The sequence below is a fragment of the Pinus tabuliformis genome, chromosome J (assembly GCF_031772625.1).
Source record: "Pinus tabuliformis cultivar Carrire ecotype Pingquan chromosome J, CPIR1, whole genome shotgun sequence".
Classification (NCBI taxonomy): Eukaryota; Viridiplantae; Streptophyta; class Pinopsida; order Pinales; family Pinaceae; genus Pinus; species Pinus tabuliformis.
In genome coordinates this window covers 922794582-922808347 of record NC_142295.1, presented here as the reverse complement: position 1 = coordinate 922808347, position 13766 = coordinate 922794582, and the positions used below count along the sequence as shown (strand labels likewise).

Sequence of the window (13766 nt, the reverse complement as noted above, 5' to 3'; positions counted from 1 at the left end):
TGGTCTAAGGGAAACCTTTCTATTTATAAAATTTTCCTTCCACAAAAGCTTGAGAAAATCTAACAACCATATGTAATAATTTCCTACGTTGCATGTAAGGCATTCATATCAATAGATGATAAACAATATCATTTGCATGCCAAATCCATGTGAATATTTGACATCCATTTCAGTTACCATCCACTAGAACAAATATCTTTCCATGATGTCATTGGATGCCAAATGCTTCAACAATATGGAGGTAATGAACATAAGTTGGAGACATAAAACCAAATCAGAGTTTGAATGCTAAGAGTAATAGCTTGTATGACAAGTGGAGGGATCTCAAAATCTCAACACAAGTGGAGGGATCATCGATCCTCTCCTATTCTCGGTATCCATGACATGCCATTGACAGTTACGAGGCATTAACATGTACATGTCATAGGGGACTAATCTTGTATATTGTATAACAAATTGAGAGATAATTTAAAGAGGCGAACGACTCAAATTTTTCTAATGAGAATGGAACCCCTTGATACTGAAGTGAAGTACTTAGGCTTCTTTTTAAAACCAAATAACTATAGGGAATTGGTCATGGTTTATGGAAAATATTTAGGATCAAATTAGTTGTTGGTGTCACAAAGGTTTTGAAGGGAGGAAGGTTGGTATTGGTTAAGTCTATACTTGAGAATATACTCATTTAATGGATATCCATTGTTCAAGTTCTAAAGAGTATTATCAAAAGGATGCAAAATAAGTGTTTTAGCTTTCTTTAGACAAGGAGCAAGGAAAAGGAGGGTATATCCCTTGTTAAGCGATTAAGAATTGTCACTTCAAAGGAATATGGTGCATGAGGTTTAAAAAAGTTACATACTTTTGGATAGGCTTTAATAGCCAAAAGTCTTTGGTGGATGATGCTTAACAAAGAACTATGGGAGAAGGAAATGAAGGCCAAGTACATGGAGGATAGAAATATACAAACTTGAATTAGGTAAAGGGTTAAATCTTTTAGAGGTGATTCAAATGTATGGAAAGGACCAATTAAATCCTTTGATATATTCAATCCATGGGTAGCTTGGAAAATTGCAAGGGACACCCTAGTAAAAGTCAGTGAGGACTTGTGTATCAATTGTGGGGAAAATGATAAGACTTTTAGAACCTTCATAACAATGGCATAACTACTACAATTGATGCTTGAGGGGTACAAATGCATCACGAAGTCATACAAGTTTAGAAGTCAACTGAAGATTTGGGAATGTAGCTCAAGTTAGCAGTGGAATGAACCCATTATATTAATTCTTTTGAGCAAAATACCATCTTTTAGACCGAGACGATGAACATTATTGGTATAAAAATGCTACAATAGGGAATCTCACCATAAAGCTTGGTTATATTGCTAAAATAAGCAAGAGTGTATGAGTGGAAAGGCAATGGTGGTGGAAGGTAACATCGAACTTATCTGGTCCATTAAAAGATAAAATATTTACATGGTTGGTATTGAAAAATAAAATCTTAATGTGGGCAATGTACAATGAAGGAATTGGATTGGTCTTAGATTGTGTTACTCATGTAAAAAAGACAATTAATTAGTAGATCATCTTTTTGTCCATTGCTTATTTGCCAAAGTTGTATGGAAGGTTGTGTTTCAAATATTTAATATCCATAATCACTAGGCCAATCCTACTCTCTTCGATTGCTTTGGAAGATGGTTTCTTGACATAATTGTTTGTTCCTTAAATCTCCATCATGTTATGCTTTCTGGGAAATCTAGCCCTCCAGAAATCAATCAATCTTTGAAGGTCTATATCCAAATTTGGGTAGATTATCCCATTAGATTAAAGTTTCTTTTGATGTAGGATGTCTCTTAAGCAATCAGTTTCAAGGAAACTCGAGACCCACTTTATAGATCTTTTAAAGGTGTGGGGCTTATTTGACGGAGCGAGCTAAGGCTCACTAGGTGAGAGTGGTGTAGGAGCCACTCTCTTTCCAAATAACTCTCATCACTTTATTATGAAGTATGGTGTTAGAATTGGCTCTAATAATAGAGTTGAACTGCATGCATTTTGGATTTTGCCGAATATTGTGTTGGAGAACAAGGTGAAAAGGATCTAGATTTTGGATGTTTTTAAGCTCATAATTAACTAGTTAAATGGCACGAGTAAGATCACTAATTTGGTCTTAAGGCTTATTATGAACAGAGTTCAAGTATATAGGGGTGATTTTTAAGAAATTTCCTTTATTCATGTTATAAGTAATTCAACCACAAAGTAGATACTCTTTCAAAGGAAGCTTTGATTGTTCAAGGGGGTGTGTTGATTGAGCAAGAATTCAGAGATAATTCCCCTCAAGTCAAAGTATAAAATGTTTTTTTTTGATAAAGAGTATGATTGTTTCATTTGTAATAGTCTTGTCTACAACATGTAGAATGAATTGTTAATGTTTTGGCTTGCCTCAGTCATTTTGTTGAAAAGTTTTGATTGCTTAGAAGGAATGTTGAAAGATGGAATGTAAGATAATAATTGCAAGTATTTGTAGTTTCTTCTAATTTGGAGTGGATGGTTTTAAGAGATAAAACCCATTCATATGTATATTTGATTTCTTTTTGAAATAATAATACAAAAAAAAAAAAAAAAAAAAACCAATTTTAATATATACTATCTTCCTTATACTAATGGGAAAAATAAGGAAATAATACCTCCTAATAATATTTTGTTACTTCACATTCCGCTTTGTCACAAAATTATACCAATAACAATACTACAAAATACCACTTTCATGTACTTTTTCACACATAAATATTTATTTTTTTGTTGTTCAAAAGAATAAAAATGTACAATATTGCTATAACTTCTTTTGGTCATGTCCAACAATATGTAGGTAACAAAAAACTATAGGACTTGTTCCTTTTCACTATATACAAGTTGATTAAACTAAAAGAGATTGAGATGAATTTTAAATGGTTACCTATAGCTATCTACAAATCTACAAGCCTTTCTCTTTTCATTAAATACATTCTCACTGAGGATCCTAAGTACATTTGAAGGGTGAGATTACAATGATAGATACATTTCAGATTACATTAGTACATTAATAGATTCAATGTTGAACTTTTCCAAAATGATTTTGAAAATAGAAAAGGATGTCCTGAAATCTACAATGAGATAAAGATTGATGCCTGGAACATAATCAAATACCTGTGATGCTGAATGGATGGAAACATTTTGTATTGTAAAGATGGAATTTTTTTTACCCAAGAGTTTATAGTAGTTTATCGTTAATTCAAGTGTTCCATGAGAATGGAAGCAATGCCTTGAGCCTGGTTTTCAATATAATCCTCATGCACGATGGAGCCAGGTTCCAAAGAAAGAGATGATTTTGAAAGCTTGTCGATTGTTGTATTGAATTCTCTGTAGATGTGCTTGAATTCGATTTCTTGGAAATGTTATTTAGCTTCTCCTACTTTGTGCTTCCAAGTCATTAGATTTAAGGCTTCTAGTTGGGCAACATCTGTCAGCCAATCTATCATGTGTTTGGAATCACCCAGAATTAAAATGCTTTTGATGTTTTTCAGCTTGGCTAGAGTCATAAGTGCCCACACAGGTACAAGCTCTGCTTTGGTATTTTTCCTTGATCCCACGCCAATTTTGAAGAAGACATATCTATTCCCTGACCACTTGATCAGTCCTCCTCCTCCACAAGTATTCTCTCAAGCTGCTTCGTAAAAAAGTCCAATGGGAAGGTCAGAAGGGATTTCAGGAAACTGAATTCTTCTTGAAGCTTTTCTAGAGTGCACAGGGATATATTCCCTGAAGAGTGATATAATTTTGGAAGATTGCATGAGGGTGCATATGTTGTCATTTTTTAAGATGACCCTATTCCGCAGTAGCCAAATACCCCAAGTGACAAAGATGGATAGAACATTAATATGGTTGTAGTTTTTCACCCCAATAGTAAAGGATCTCCTCAAAGGAGGACCACTCTCGATTTACGTGATATCCCATAACTTGAAGGATTGTTGACCAAATTTTCTGAGCTATACAACATTTTGCAAAAAGGTGGTCAACAGATTCTTCATGCTATCTGCAAAGCCCACATCCATTTGAACCCACAATGCCTCCTTTTTGAAGATCCTCATAATTCAAGATTTTATTGTGGAGAGCCAACCAGACGATGCATTTTAATTTATTAGGTATATGCCATTTCCAGATAAGGGAGTTCCACCATCTGTAGTTGGACTCTAGCTCAAAATGGGAGATTACTTCATATGCAAGTCTAGCTTTTATAACATCGAAAGAGGAATTCCAGCTGCAAATCAACATGTCTTTAGTGTTGCTTAATCTAACCCCATTAAGGATTAACTCTTTAGTGAAGTGGTCCCATTCCTCTGCTAAGGAACCAACCATATTCAAATTAGCTGAGGTCGACCAATAACTGCTAGAGTGCAAAGTAGTCACTTCTTTTTATGCTTTGCAAGTAGAATAGACCTTAAGAATTTAAACAATGAATCAAATCCAACGATAACTTATAGACACATGGTCCACCAATGAAAGGATCCTTACCAAGGACAACTTGCTTTCCGTCCCCGATTTTCCAAGCCAACCATTTGAATAGGAAAGGAAAAGAAGTAATAAGAGCTTTCCAGACTATGAAACCTCTTTTAAATGGTTTTTTAGCCTGATTTATGAGCTAGTCCACTACAATCTGCTTCTTTAGATATATATGTTTTTATGATTTAACTCAGAATCCTTCACCAAACGGACCTCTCCACAAATTTTTTAAAGTCAAAACTCTAGCAAATGAGATCAAGTTTTTAAAACCCCATTCTCTAAATCTTTTAAACGTAGCTAAGGTTGATTTTCATATACTTACTAAAACATATTCTTCTAAAACAAATATACTTACAAAAAATAAAACTAGCAATTGCCCCAAAAGGTGCAAGGAGAGGCCGATAGATTTTTTAAATTGGAAAAATGGTATAAAAATTGGAAAAATGGTCTGAGGGTAATATTTGTAGATATGTATGTAGCTACAACGGACATTTTTGCAATTCCATCCTAGATTGCTTTTCAAAGTGTTGGTACACTAATTATATTTCCCAGTAACATTACCATATTTTTCAAAAGCTATTGAATGGTTGTGCTCAGGATATTTAAAAGCTATTCTATTCCTTCTCAAATAAACTGAACAACTGTTCAGTTTGCATGGAAAAAACACTTGAATGACCAGGTGTGAGTGACGTACACTACCGGCCAATTGGATAAAACAATTGTTTAATTGGCAAACAAGAAAATTGATAAGAGGAACAAATTAGCCACTGCAACCAGCTACTGCGAGAACAACAAATTAAGAAAAAAAAATGATGAAGTAAAGAAATGTTGGTGCCGGATAATTCCTAGAAAGAATCTCAAATCTGTTTAAGCTTAGTGTCCAGCATTTCAAGTTGGCAAATTACTCATGTATATCCATCCATAAATGCATGCCTCTTGAGGAGGAAGCTAGAAGTGAAACATCTGAACCTTCATTGAGTAAAGGTAACCCCTCATTTCCAGACTAGTATACCCAAAAATAGCCTAATACTTATATTTTTCTAAAGAATAATGTAGAATTTTTGCAACCACAAACCAGTTTAGTCACTGACATCAGCTCATACCTTGCACAAGGTTCAATCAAAAAAAGGATGGCAGAGACACTTATACAGAAACAGATAAGGATGATTTTATAGCACCCTTGTAGCCTTGACATAAATAGTTCATTAGCTAATAAGATGCCACAAGTTGATGCATCAACTTGCTTATGGTGACTTCAGCGTAAACAAAATATATATGAGTATGCAAGCAAGCTCATTGGGTTATCTGACTAAAGCATATGCATATATATGACTGACATTGTAGCCTACAAGCAGTTCATTCAGCTGCCAAGGAAAATGCTCAAAGATGTATTTGTGCTTTAAGAGATTTCAGCGTCTCAAAATGTAACTGTGATCAATAAACGATCTTGAATATCAAAATTAGCATTAAGTATTAATAAGAAAATGTCTTGACAACATCCATTGCACCGACATAGTGAGGATGCTAGCCAGGAAGAGGCAATGGCTGACTCTGGAGCTTCATCTCAATTGTGTCAAAGGGATGCCCAGATATTAGCTCTGTCGCTCCCCCAACAGTGCTACAAATTGGATCTGTTGCTACATCGGTTACCATAATTGGCAGCCACTAATCCTAAACCGGTTAAGACCAAAAAGAATTGATTTTGCATTACAGTATTCACATAAAGAATCCCAAAATTTAAAAGATTGACTGTTACAATTTAATAACTCAGTTATTAGTAATCACTGTTCGATTTTGGACACCTACAAAGCAGTTATTTGGTCATTTGAGATCAGAACCACTGCTTAAAGTGTAGGTAGTTGTATTTTGTACAGAATCTAATTGGGTACTGATCATAAGAAGGATTGTAAACGTCAGATTAATTGTTTCCCATCATTGTGAAATACTTTAAATATAATTCCCACAAGTATAAATGGGAGCAGAATTTTATAAATAAATAAATGAAAAGGCATAGTAAAATGTGTACATTGTAATATTTTTTTGTTTTTCTTTTAATATATTTCCTGCAAATTTCGAAAGGACAGAAACAACACTTAAAGTCTTTCATCAATGAAATATATATAGCACATCTTGTTTCTTCACACCATACATATCAACTATTGGAATTCAACCCATTACACATAGTGCTCACAATCCATTTGGCTACAAGAACAATACCATGGCAGATGTAACAACCATGATAAGTCCTACATGTACTCTGGAACATATAACTTGCATGCCTAGTCCTTATCCATTTTTAGAAAAGTTCGTAGATGCACAACAAGAGGGCATTGTTTCTTTAAAAATAATTATTTTAAAGGTGGAAGCCCACTTCTCCCTTTATTTTCTAGGACTGTTGAAAGCACAAACAAAGATTAAACTTCCTTTGCTACAACACAAATTTAAAGTCAAAGAAATACTTACAAAGATGGGCATGGTGTTTGAGACCTTGCATAGGTAGACATGAGGGGTCTTCTTGTTTCTTTTCATATTCTTACTTTTCCCCATGTCATTCCTGTTCTTAGTCTACAACTTCTATAACAATAATGGTTACCTGAACTTGACATTTTGGTCAGTCCGAAGATTAGCCCAATTCTAACGTTTCTAGACAAGTTTCTAGACATGAATACTTTGCTTGCAGCCCAATTCATCATTTACAGAAATTTGTGAGTTCCATAAGAAAACACTGAATGCTGAATTTATCACTCTGAGAGGAAGACCTCGATGTTACTTTGGCCCTGCTGCTAGATGCAGAGAGAAGATGAATGTATCTCTCTAAGGTTTCGTTGCCTGATTCCATCTCAGTTCTTGATCTTCATTATCAAAATTATCTCTTTACTGCATACCCATTCTACTGTTATTTTAATAGATGGGCTCCCTGAAATCTATGCAACCTCTTGCAAACACTCAGTTTTATGATAGAAGTATTCATATATATTATAACAAAAGTAGAAGTCGATCAAATTTAAGTAGATCCAATCTTGGTTCAGGAAGTCAAAACAGTGCAAGCCAGGAGAATAATGATATAGGTGTATCTCTCAATTTGCTTGCAGATTTTACCTAGCTATTAGTAGATCACGGATTTCACAAGTATAGGCATACAGATTTAGGAAAAACATTTTTAATCCTTGTTTTCCCCATTACTGTCCTCAGACATACTGATGTGACAAACCTAGTTTGCAGAAACATTAATATTTGGTTGAGGATCATGGTTTGGATTCTGCAAGAGATATGGCATTCAATAAGGTTAGACAATCTGGGGTTGGCCAACATATTTCCAACGATATTGCAGCTCAAGATTGCATACCCCAAGTCCCAATATCTGATATGTTAGTCATTTGCATGAACTTGAGATATGCATCTTTGATCTTCCCAACCTTGGGGTGAATAATCAAACCTATGTTTTGATGGGTGCAAATCAGATATGTGCTTTGATGAGTTTAAACCTAGTGTCCATATTCACTGCAGGCAATTCACAAATCTAGATTCATTGCAACGTTATAATAAGAATTGATAAATCACCCCATCACACCTGGGCTGGAAGAATGATAGACCACCCCACCACACCTGGGCTAGAATAATTGATAGTTCATCCCACCACACCCGGGCTAGAGATTCTATATTGCACCTCTCTTATAACTGTGCAATCATGATATTTACTTCAGATATTTTTGCATTTCATAAACCACATTTTTCTATCCTGCAACATGACATACCTCCACCGGAATGCTTTGGGGACACAGATATCCTTGGATCAAAGTCTGAATGAGTTCCTGCTGTCAAGGGACATCATTTGCTCCTCTGATGAGGATTTTTTATTATCTAGAATAAAAAATGGAAAACCAGGCTAAATGTTTGTTTCAGAAATATCAAAAGAATATATCAATTCTTTAACATGTATAATTGAAAGTTGGTAGTATTCTTGATTTTGCAAAAAGAACTGTAAAAGAGAAGTGTTTGATATGATGAGCAAGCATAACTGCAAAATTCCATTATTGAAGGAATCCACTTGGTTGGGTACTCAACTTATTTTTCCATTAGATGAATAAGGTAATTCAACGTACCTCACAAAGGCATTGACCACCAAATTTCCAGACTCTATACTGCACCCACAAAAGAAGGTTTTGGAGGAAGGAATTTTGACTGTTCAAGCTAACCTCCTTTTGCTTTCACAGTTAAGTTTTGTTCTTTTCCCTACTTGTTGTTTAACGTAGTGTTTTTGTCATATTCTTGTATACAACTTCTGTTCAAGCTAACCTCCTTTTGCTTTCACAGTTAACCTTTGTTTTTTTTCCTATTTGTCATTTAATCTAGTGTTCCTGTCATCTTTGTGCATACAACACTAGTAACTGAGCATTTTTAAGCAAAAGTAACTATTCTTGTTTGCACAGAACATCCCCTGGGGTTGAATGTTGTCAGTTGGCGCAATGTTGTGGCTATGGTTTGAAATGTTAGAAATTTGTGGAACTGCGTAATGGCATGCATTCACTATGGGAGACAAGGCACAACATACAACTGAGAAAATATGTACAATGTTGAACAGCTTGGCTAAGCAGATGGAGGAAGGAGGGCATGTCACAGACACAAATTTTGTATTGGATGATGTGGAGGAAGAGGCAAAGGAAGACATGCTACATAGTCATAGTGAAAAGCTAGCTGTGCATACAAATGTAGTGATGCTAGAAAGCGTCAGTTTAGGTCCTAAAATTTTTCAAATGAGTAAAGAAGGGAAAGGATATTAATGGGCTGAAACAAACCAGAATAGCAGGAACTTTAGCAGTAACTACTTTAGGAAATTAATAATATATTATTATCTAAAAAGAGAGGTGTAATTGAGTGTTTTTTGTTGATGAAACCATACCAGAAACGTCCTTATGTGATATATGTACAAGTAAAACATTACCAAGTGAATATATGCAATGATGAGCAACTGAAATTTGAATCATATACAATGTTGACGAGTATTGTCACAAAAGTGGATACAATTTTGTACATGATTTGCAATGTATTTCTTGAAATTTTACATATCCTCTATACATAGAGACGTGTTTGGTAAGTAGTAACTAAACATATACACAATGAAAGTATTCTTTGACATCCAAACATATATACAATAAAAGCATTCTATGACATGTAAATGTAATTGACAATGAGCAACTAATCATATATGCATGATGGGGCATAGCATCGGCAACACCAATTAATGTTTATTGTGGTGCCAAATTGTGCGAGTTGTTCCTGCAATTGATTCCGCATTTCCCTGTGTGTGTCCCTTTCATGAATGTGAATTGTTTTCTTAGAGTATTTTTCTTATCTTCTTTAACAATTCAATGGTTGGACGCAAACGGTAAAGAGGCAATGATTGTTGGGGCAGTATCCTTGTTTGCATATCTTGTAATGTAAGTTCTTGTTGCTGGATTTCTTGGCAATACTCATACAACATTCGGAGGTAGCCTGTATCCATACCTGTTGCCATCCAAAAAGAAAACATTGTAAGTGACAATGGATGTGTTTGCTAAAAGCATTTTTTTTAAGAAATGAATTAAAATAAATAAATTTCTAAAGAAATTTTTAAATTGCAGTGAATGCTAGACTTTGCCGTTCATAGCAGAAAACATTTTGTTTGAAGATTTGAAATAAAAATAAACAAAATTTAAACTAATATAAAATAATATGAGGTTAAATGTAATAGCAAGCAAATGTATGTGAAATTTGGTTATGTAGTAAGTGGTGTTTACCATGTGGGTAAATCTGGAAGACAGGTTGTACGATTGGCTAGAGTGTATTCTCCTGCATAGATTTTGATGCGAGCAATGATTCCTCTTGCTGTCTACGCTTAAGATATGGATTCTCGTGCATTTGTGCAATGCATGAGAATGGAAATGCTGGATTGATTTGAATGTCTGCCAATGACCGCACTCTTGAAATTGCAGTGAACGTTAGCCCTTGTCGTTCTTTGGTGCCGATGTGTACTGTTGCTTTGTCTAATGTCATTCCTTGTGACTTGAGTATCGTTAAAGCCCATGCCATTTGAAGTGGTATCTAACGGCGTGTATCCCTTGTGATGGGAGAAATGGGTACATATGTTGGGTATGAAATGTCCCATGGTGTTCCTTTGTATTGTTGAAAGTCGACAACCACAAAGGATGGTAATTCTAGGGGCTTTGAGTCAATTGAATAAAATATCGAGATGACTTTCCCAAGTGCACCATTGACGAGGCCTGCATTCACCCATAAGTTGCTGGTGAGCATAACTTTTTGTTCGTTGCATAAGAGCACTTTTGCAGGCAAATGCTCATCTTCTGCTGTAGTAGAAGTTTTTTGTCTTTGTTGTTCTGCAGAGCAAAGCGCGACTGGGATGTTCAATTTTTTAAGCATTTTCTTATTATGCAACACAACTGAGTTGTTCATTGCATATAGGTGCATGGATTCTTCAAATGTGCGTTGCTCTTCATGCGTTAGAGAAGAATTTGTCCTTGACATTAGGAGTTGCCAATCTTCAAGTGTAGATATTCCATTTCTGAGATTTGTGAGTATTTTCCGGAAAGCAACCTGGGACGGGCTAGCTCCTTGTTGACGAAAAAGGGTTGAAAGTGTTATGAATGTGTCAAAGTTGCGCCAAAGTGCAGTGCCACGTGATGTCCCAGCGTATAAAGGAATGTCTTTTACAGGTGGTAGCTGGCCTAAATCTTCGACAAGGATAATTGAGCGATTACCAAATGGTGCATTTCGGTGAAGAGGGAATGCCTCTCTTAGACGATCGTCAATGCGAGAAAGCATTTTTGGACCAATGAAGCTCATTTCATCAATGAGAATGTATTCTACATAACGGAGTTGCTCTTGCAGTTGTAGGAGTGGTTGGCCTTCAAGAGGATGCATTGTTTGGATAGGGATACAAAGGGCAGAGTGAATTGTGAGGGCATTTATGTTCAAAGATGCAATGCTAGTTGATGCAAGTAACAATAAAGGGTTTTTGTTTGTTGGTGAGTTTTCCACAAATGCATGGTGTAGACAGTTAATCAAATGGGATTTTCCTGTCCCAGCTGTTCCTTGTATGATGATTCTGTGTGGGCGTTTTGGCGAAGGGGTTTTAAAGTGTGAAAAAATAGTGGTAAAAGCTATGTTTTGGGTAGGAGATAATGTGTGATCTTGGGGAAGGTTGGAAAAAGAATGATGTTGGTTTTGAATAGTTGAGTGATTGAATTCAATGAAATTTATCGCAGTTTCTTGCAAGTGGAGAGGGATAGTAGTATGCGACCAATTGTGGTTGGCATTGAAGTCGCGGTAGCCAATCATGTTGAGGTCATCAACTGCAATATTGTAACCTGGGTGCAATTGAGAGAGGATTTGCCATTCATTCATCTGCATGGAATCAGGAGGGGTGTTGGGGGCAGTTTGATCTTCAGTATGTGGGGTTTGTGGGTTTTCAATTTCTCGATGGACATGCCATGGTGTATAGTACCCTTTATTTCTGCATCAGTTGAACCAATATCATTGGGGAGTGTGCGGAAGGGGAAATACAATAGAAATTCACTCCAGCAAAAAGTGGCATAAGAAGGATCATCAGAGGAAGGAATGACATTGTAGCGGGGCAAGACATGTACAATCATTGGAGGGAATATGTGTTTCCGTTGGTGGGAATATGTGTTTCCATTGGTGTTTTTTTTTTTTTTTTTTTTTTTCGTTGGGCAGAATATGACCATGAGTGTGCAGATTCAAGGAGGGGCAATGATTCTAATGAAACAGGCCTCTTCATGTATGCAAGGATAAATTTTGGTGTCGAACGGGGATTCTCAATATCTTGCAAAAACACGTTTGAAAACAACCTTGTTGACATTCAAAGAACGAAATGTATAGCTGCACAGAGAGAGAAGCAGCGTTTGTAACATATGGCATATTTCTTGCACTCCAATGTCTCTATCTGCAATGGTTTTTGTGAGGAGTTTTTGGATAGCAGCAACAATAGGTGCTTCTGGAATGGCACTTTGTGAAAGTCGTGATAGCATTTGACGGTAGCTCTCAGATCTTGTTTCTGCTTTTGCTGCATACTTTGCAATATACTTTAACACAGCATGGCGAGATAGGACTGGTTGACAATCAACATTTGCTCTCCAGATAGAGAGTAGATCGACATTGTGAATATTCAATCTTTCATCATTGCGAGCAGGGACGTAGGTGTTATGCCCTTTATCATCAATGAAAAGTGAAGATGTGGAGTTTAATTCCCACAACACTCCATACCGACAGCTAAGTACATTGTCTTTCTTGCGAAGACAAGAAGATTCATGACACTTTGTATGACGTTGAACGCAGTTGACGAGCTCTGTATAGTCTTCAGACTGGTTGGACTTGAATATTGATTCTGTGTCAAGAAGACATGGGTTATGAATTGTTGATTGGTGAAGCGGAATATTTCGATATTCTGCCTGACATGGATTCCAGGCAGTTACGTAGTGGTCGAAATAATTCTGTGCATTAGCAACTTCCACTGCATTGTTCCAGTCAATTGTGTCCATATTTGGTGCATTTTGCAACCAGAGGAAGCCATGAATGTGTGTGGATCCTCTATGTTGCCATTCGTATCTGAATATAATATGAAGGTAAAATTTGGTTAAAACATATATGCAGCATAGAAATTAATGTAGAGGGAAATGGATATTAAAAAATACCTGCACCAGTAGTCTATTGCGTGGAGGCCTTTTTGCAGGATTTCTTCGAGGAAAATTGTAAATATGTAGTGCATATATTGGGATGTTAGATGTGGGTTTTTAATTATGTTTTGAATTCTCCATTGGAATTCGTTGTCTGAACTGGAAGAAGGAACACTGGTAGGCATGATCATGTGCAAGTCATGCCATTTAGTATCAGCTGCACTGAGAGTGAAAAAGAATGTCGGGCTTCCTATTTGTGTGATCATGTCAGTCAGTTCAGAGCGTCGTTTGTTCCAGAAAGACCGTGTTCCTCGTAGGCCTGAACTGAGTCGCATTATTTGCTTTGCCAGTCTTGAATCTGGAGAGTCACAGAGACACTATCGTAGGTCTGAAATCGTTGTTCTCAATGTACTTCTTCAAAGACACTAGCAATTGTTTGGCTATGGTGGCGCCATTAGAATGTTATAAAGATAGTGCGGAATCTTGGGTGTTGGCCAAAAGGTTATCATGGTAGTGCTGCAAGTGCAAAGCATATTCATGCATCTCA

General features: G+C 36.2%; 1 protein-coding gene across 1 annotated transcript; it reads right to left on the bottom strand.

Moving 5' to 3' along the window:
* Positions 1-10610: 10610 nt before the first annotated feature.
* On the bottom strand, positions 10611-11447 carry LOC149229768 (uncharacterized). The gene has a single exon (XM_089381124.1). The coding sequence runs from the start codon at positions 11445-11447 to the stop codon at positions 10611-10613; it is 837 nt and encodes a 278-aa protein (XP_089237250.1).
* Positions 11448-13766: the final 2319 nt, after the last annotated feature.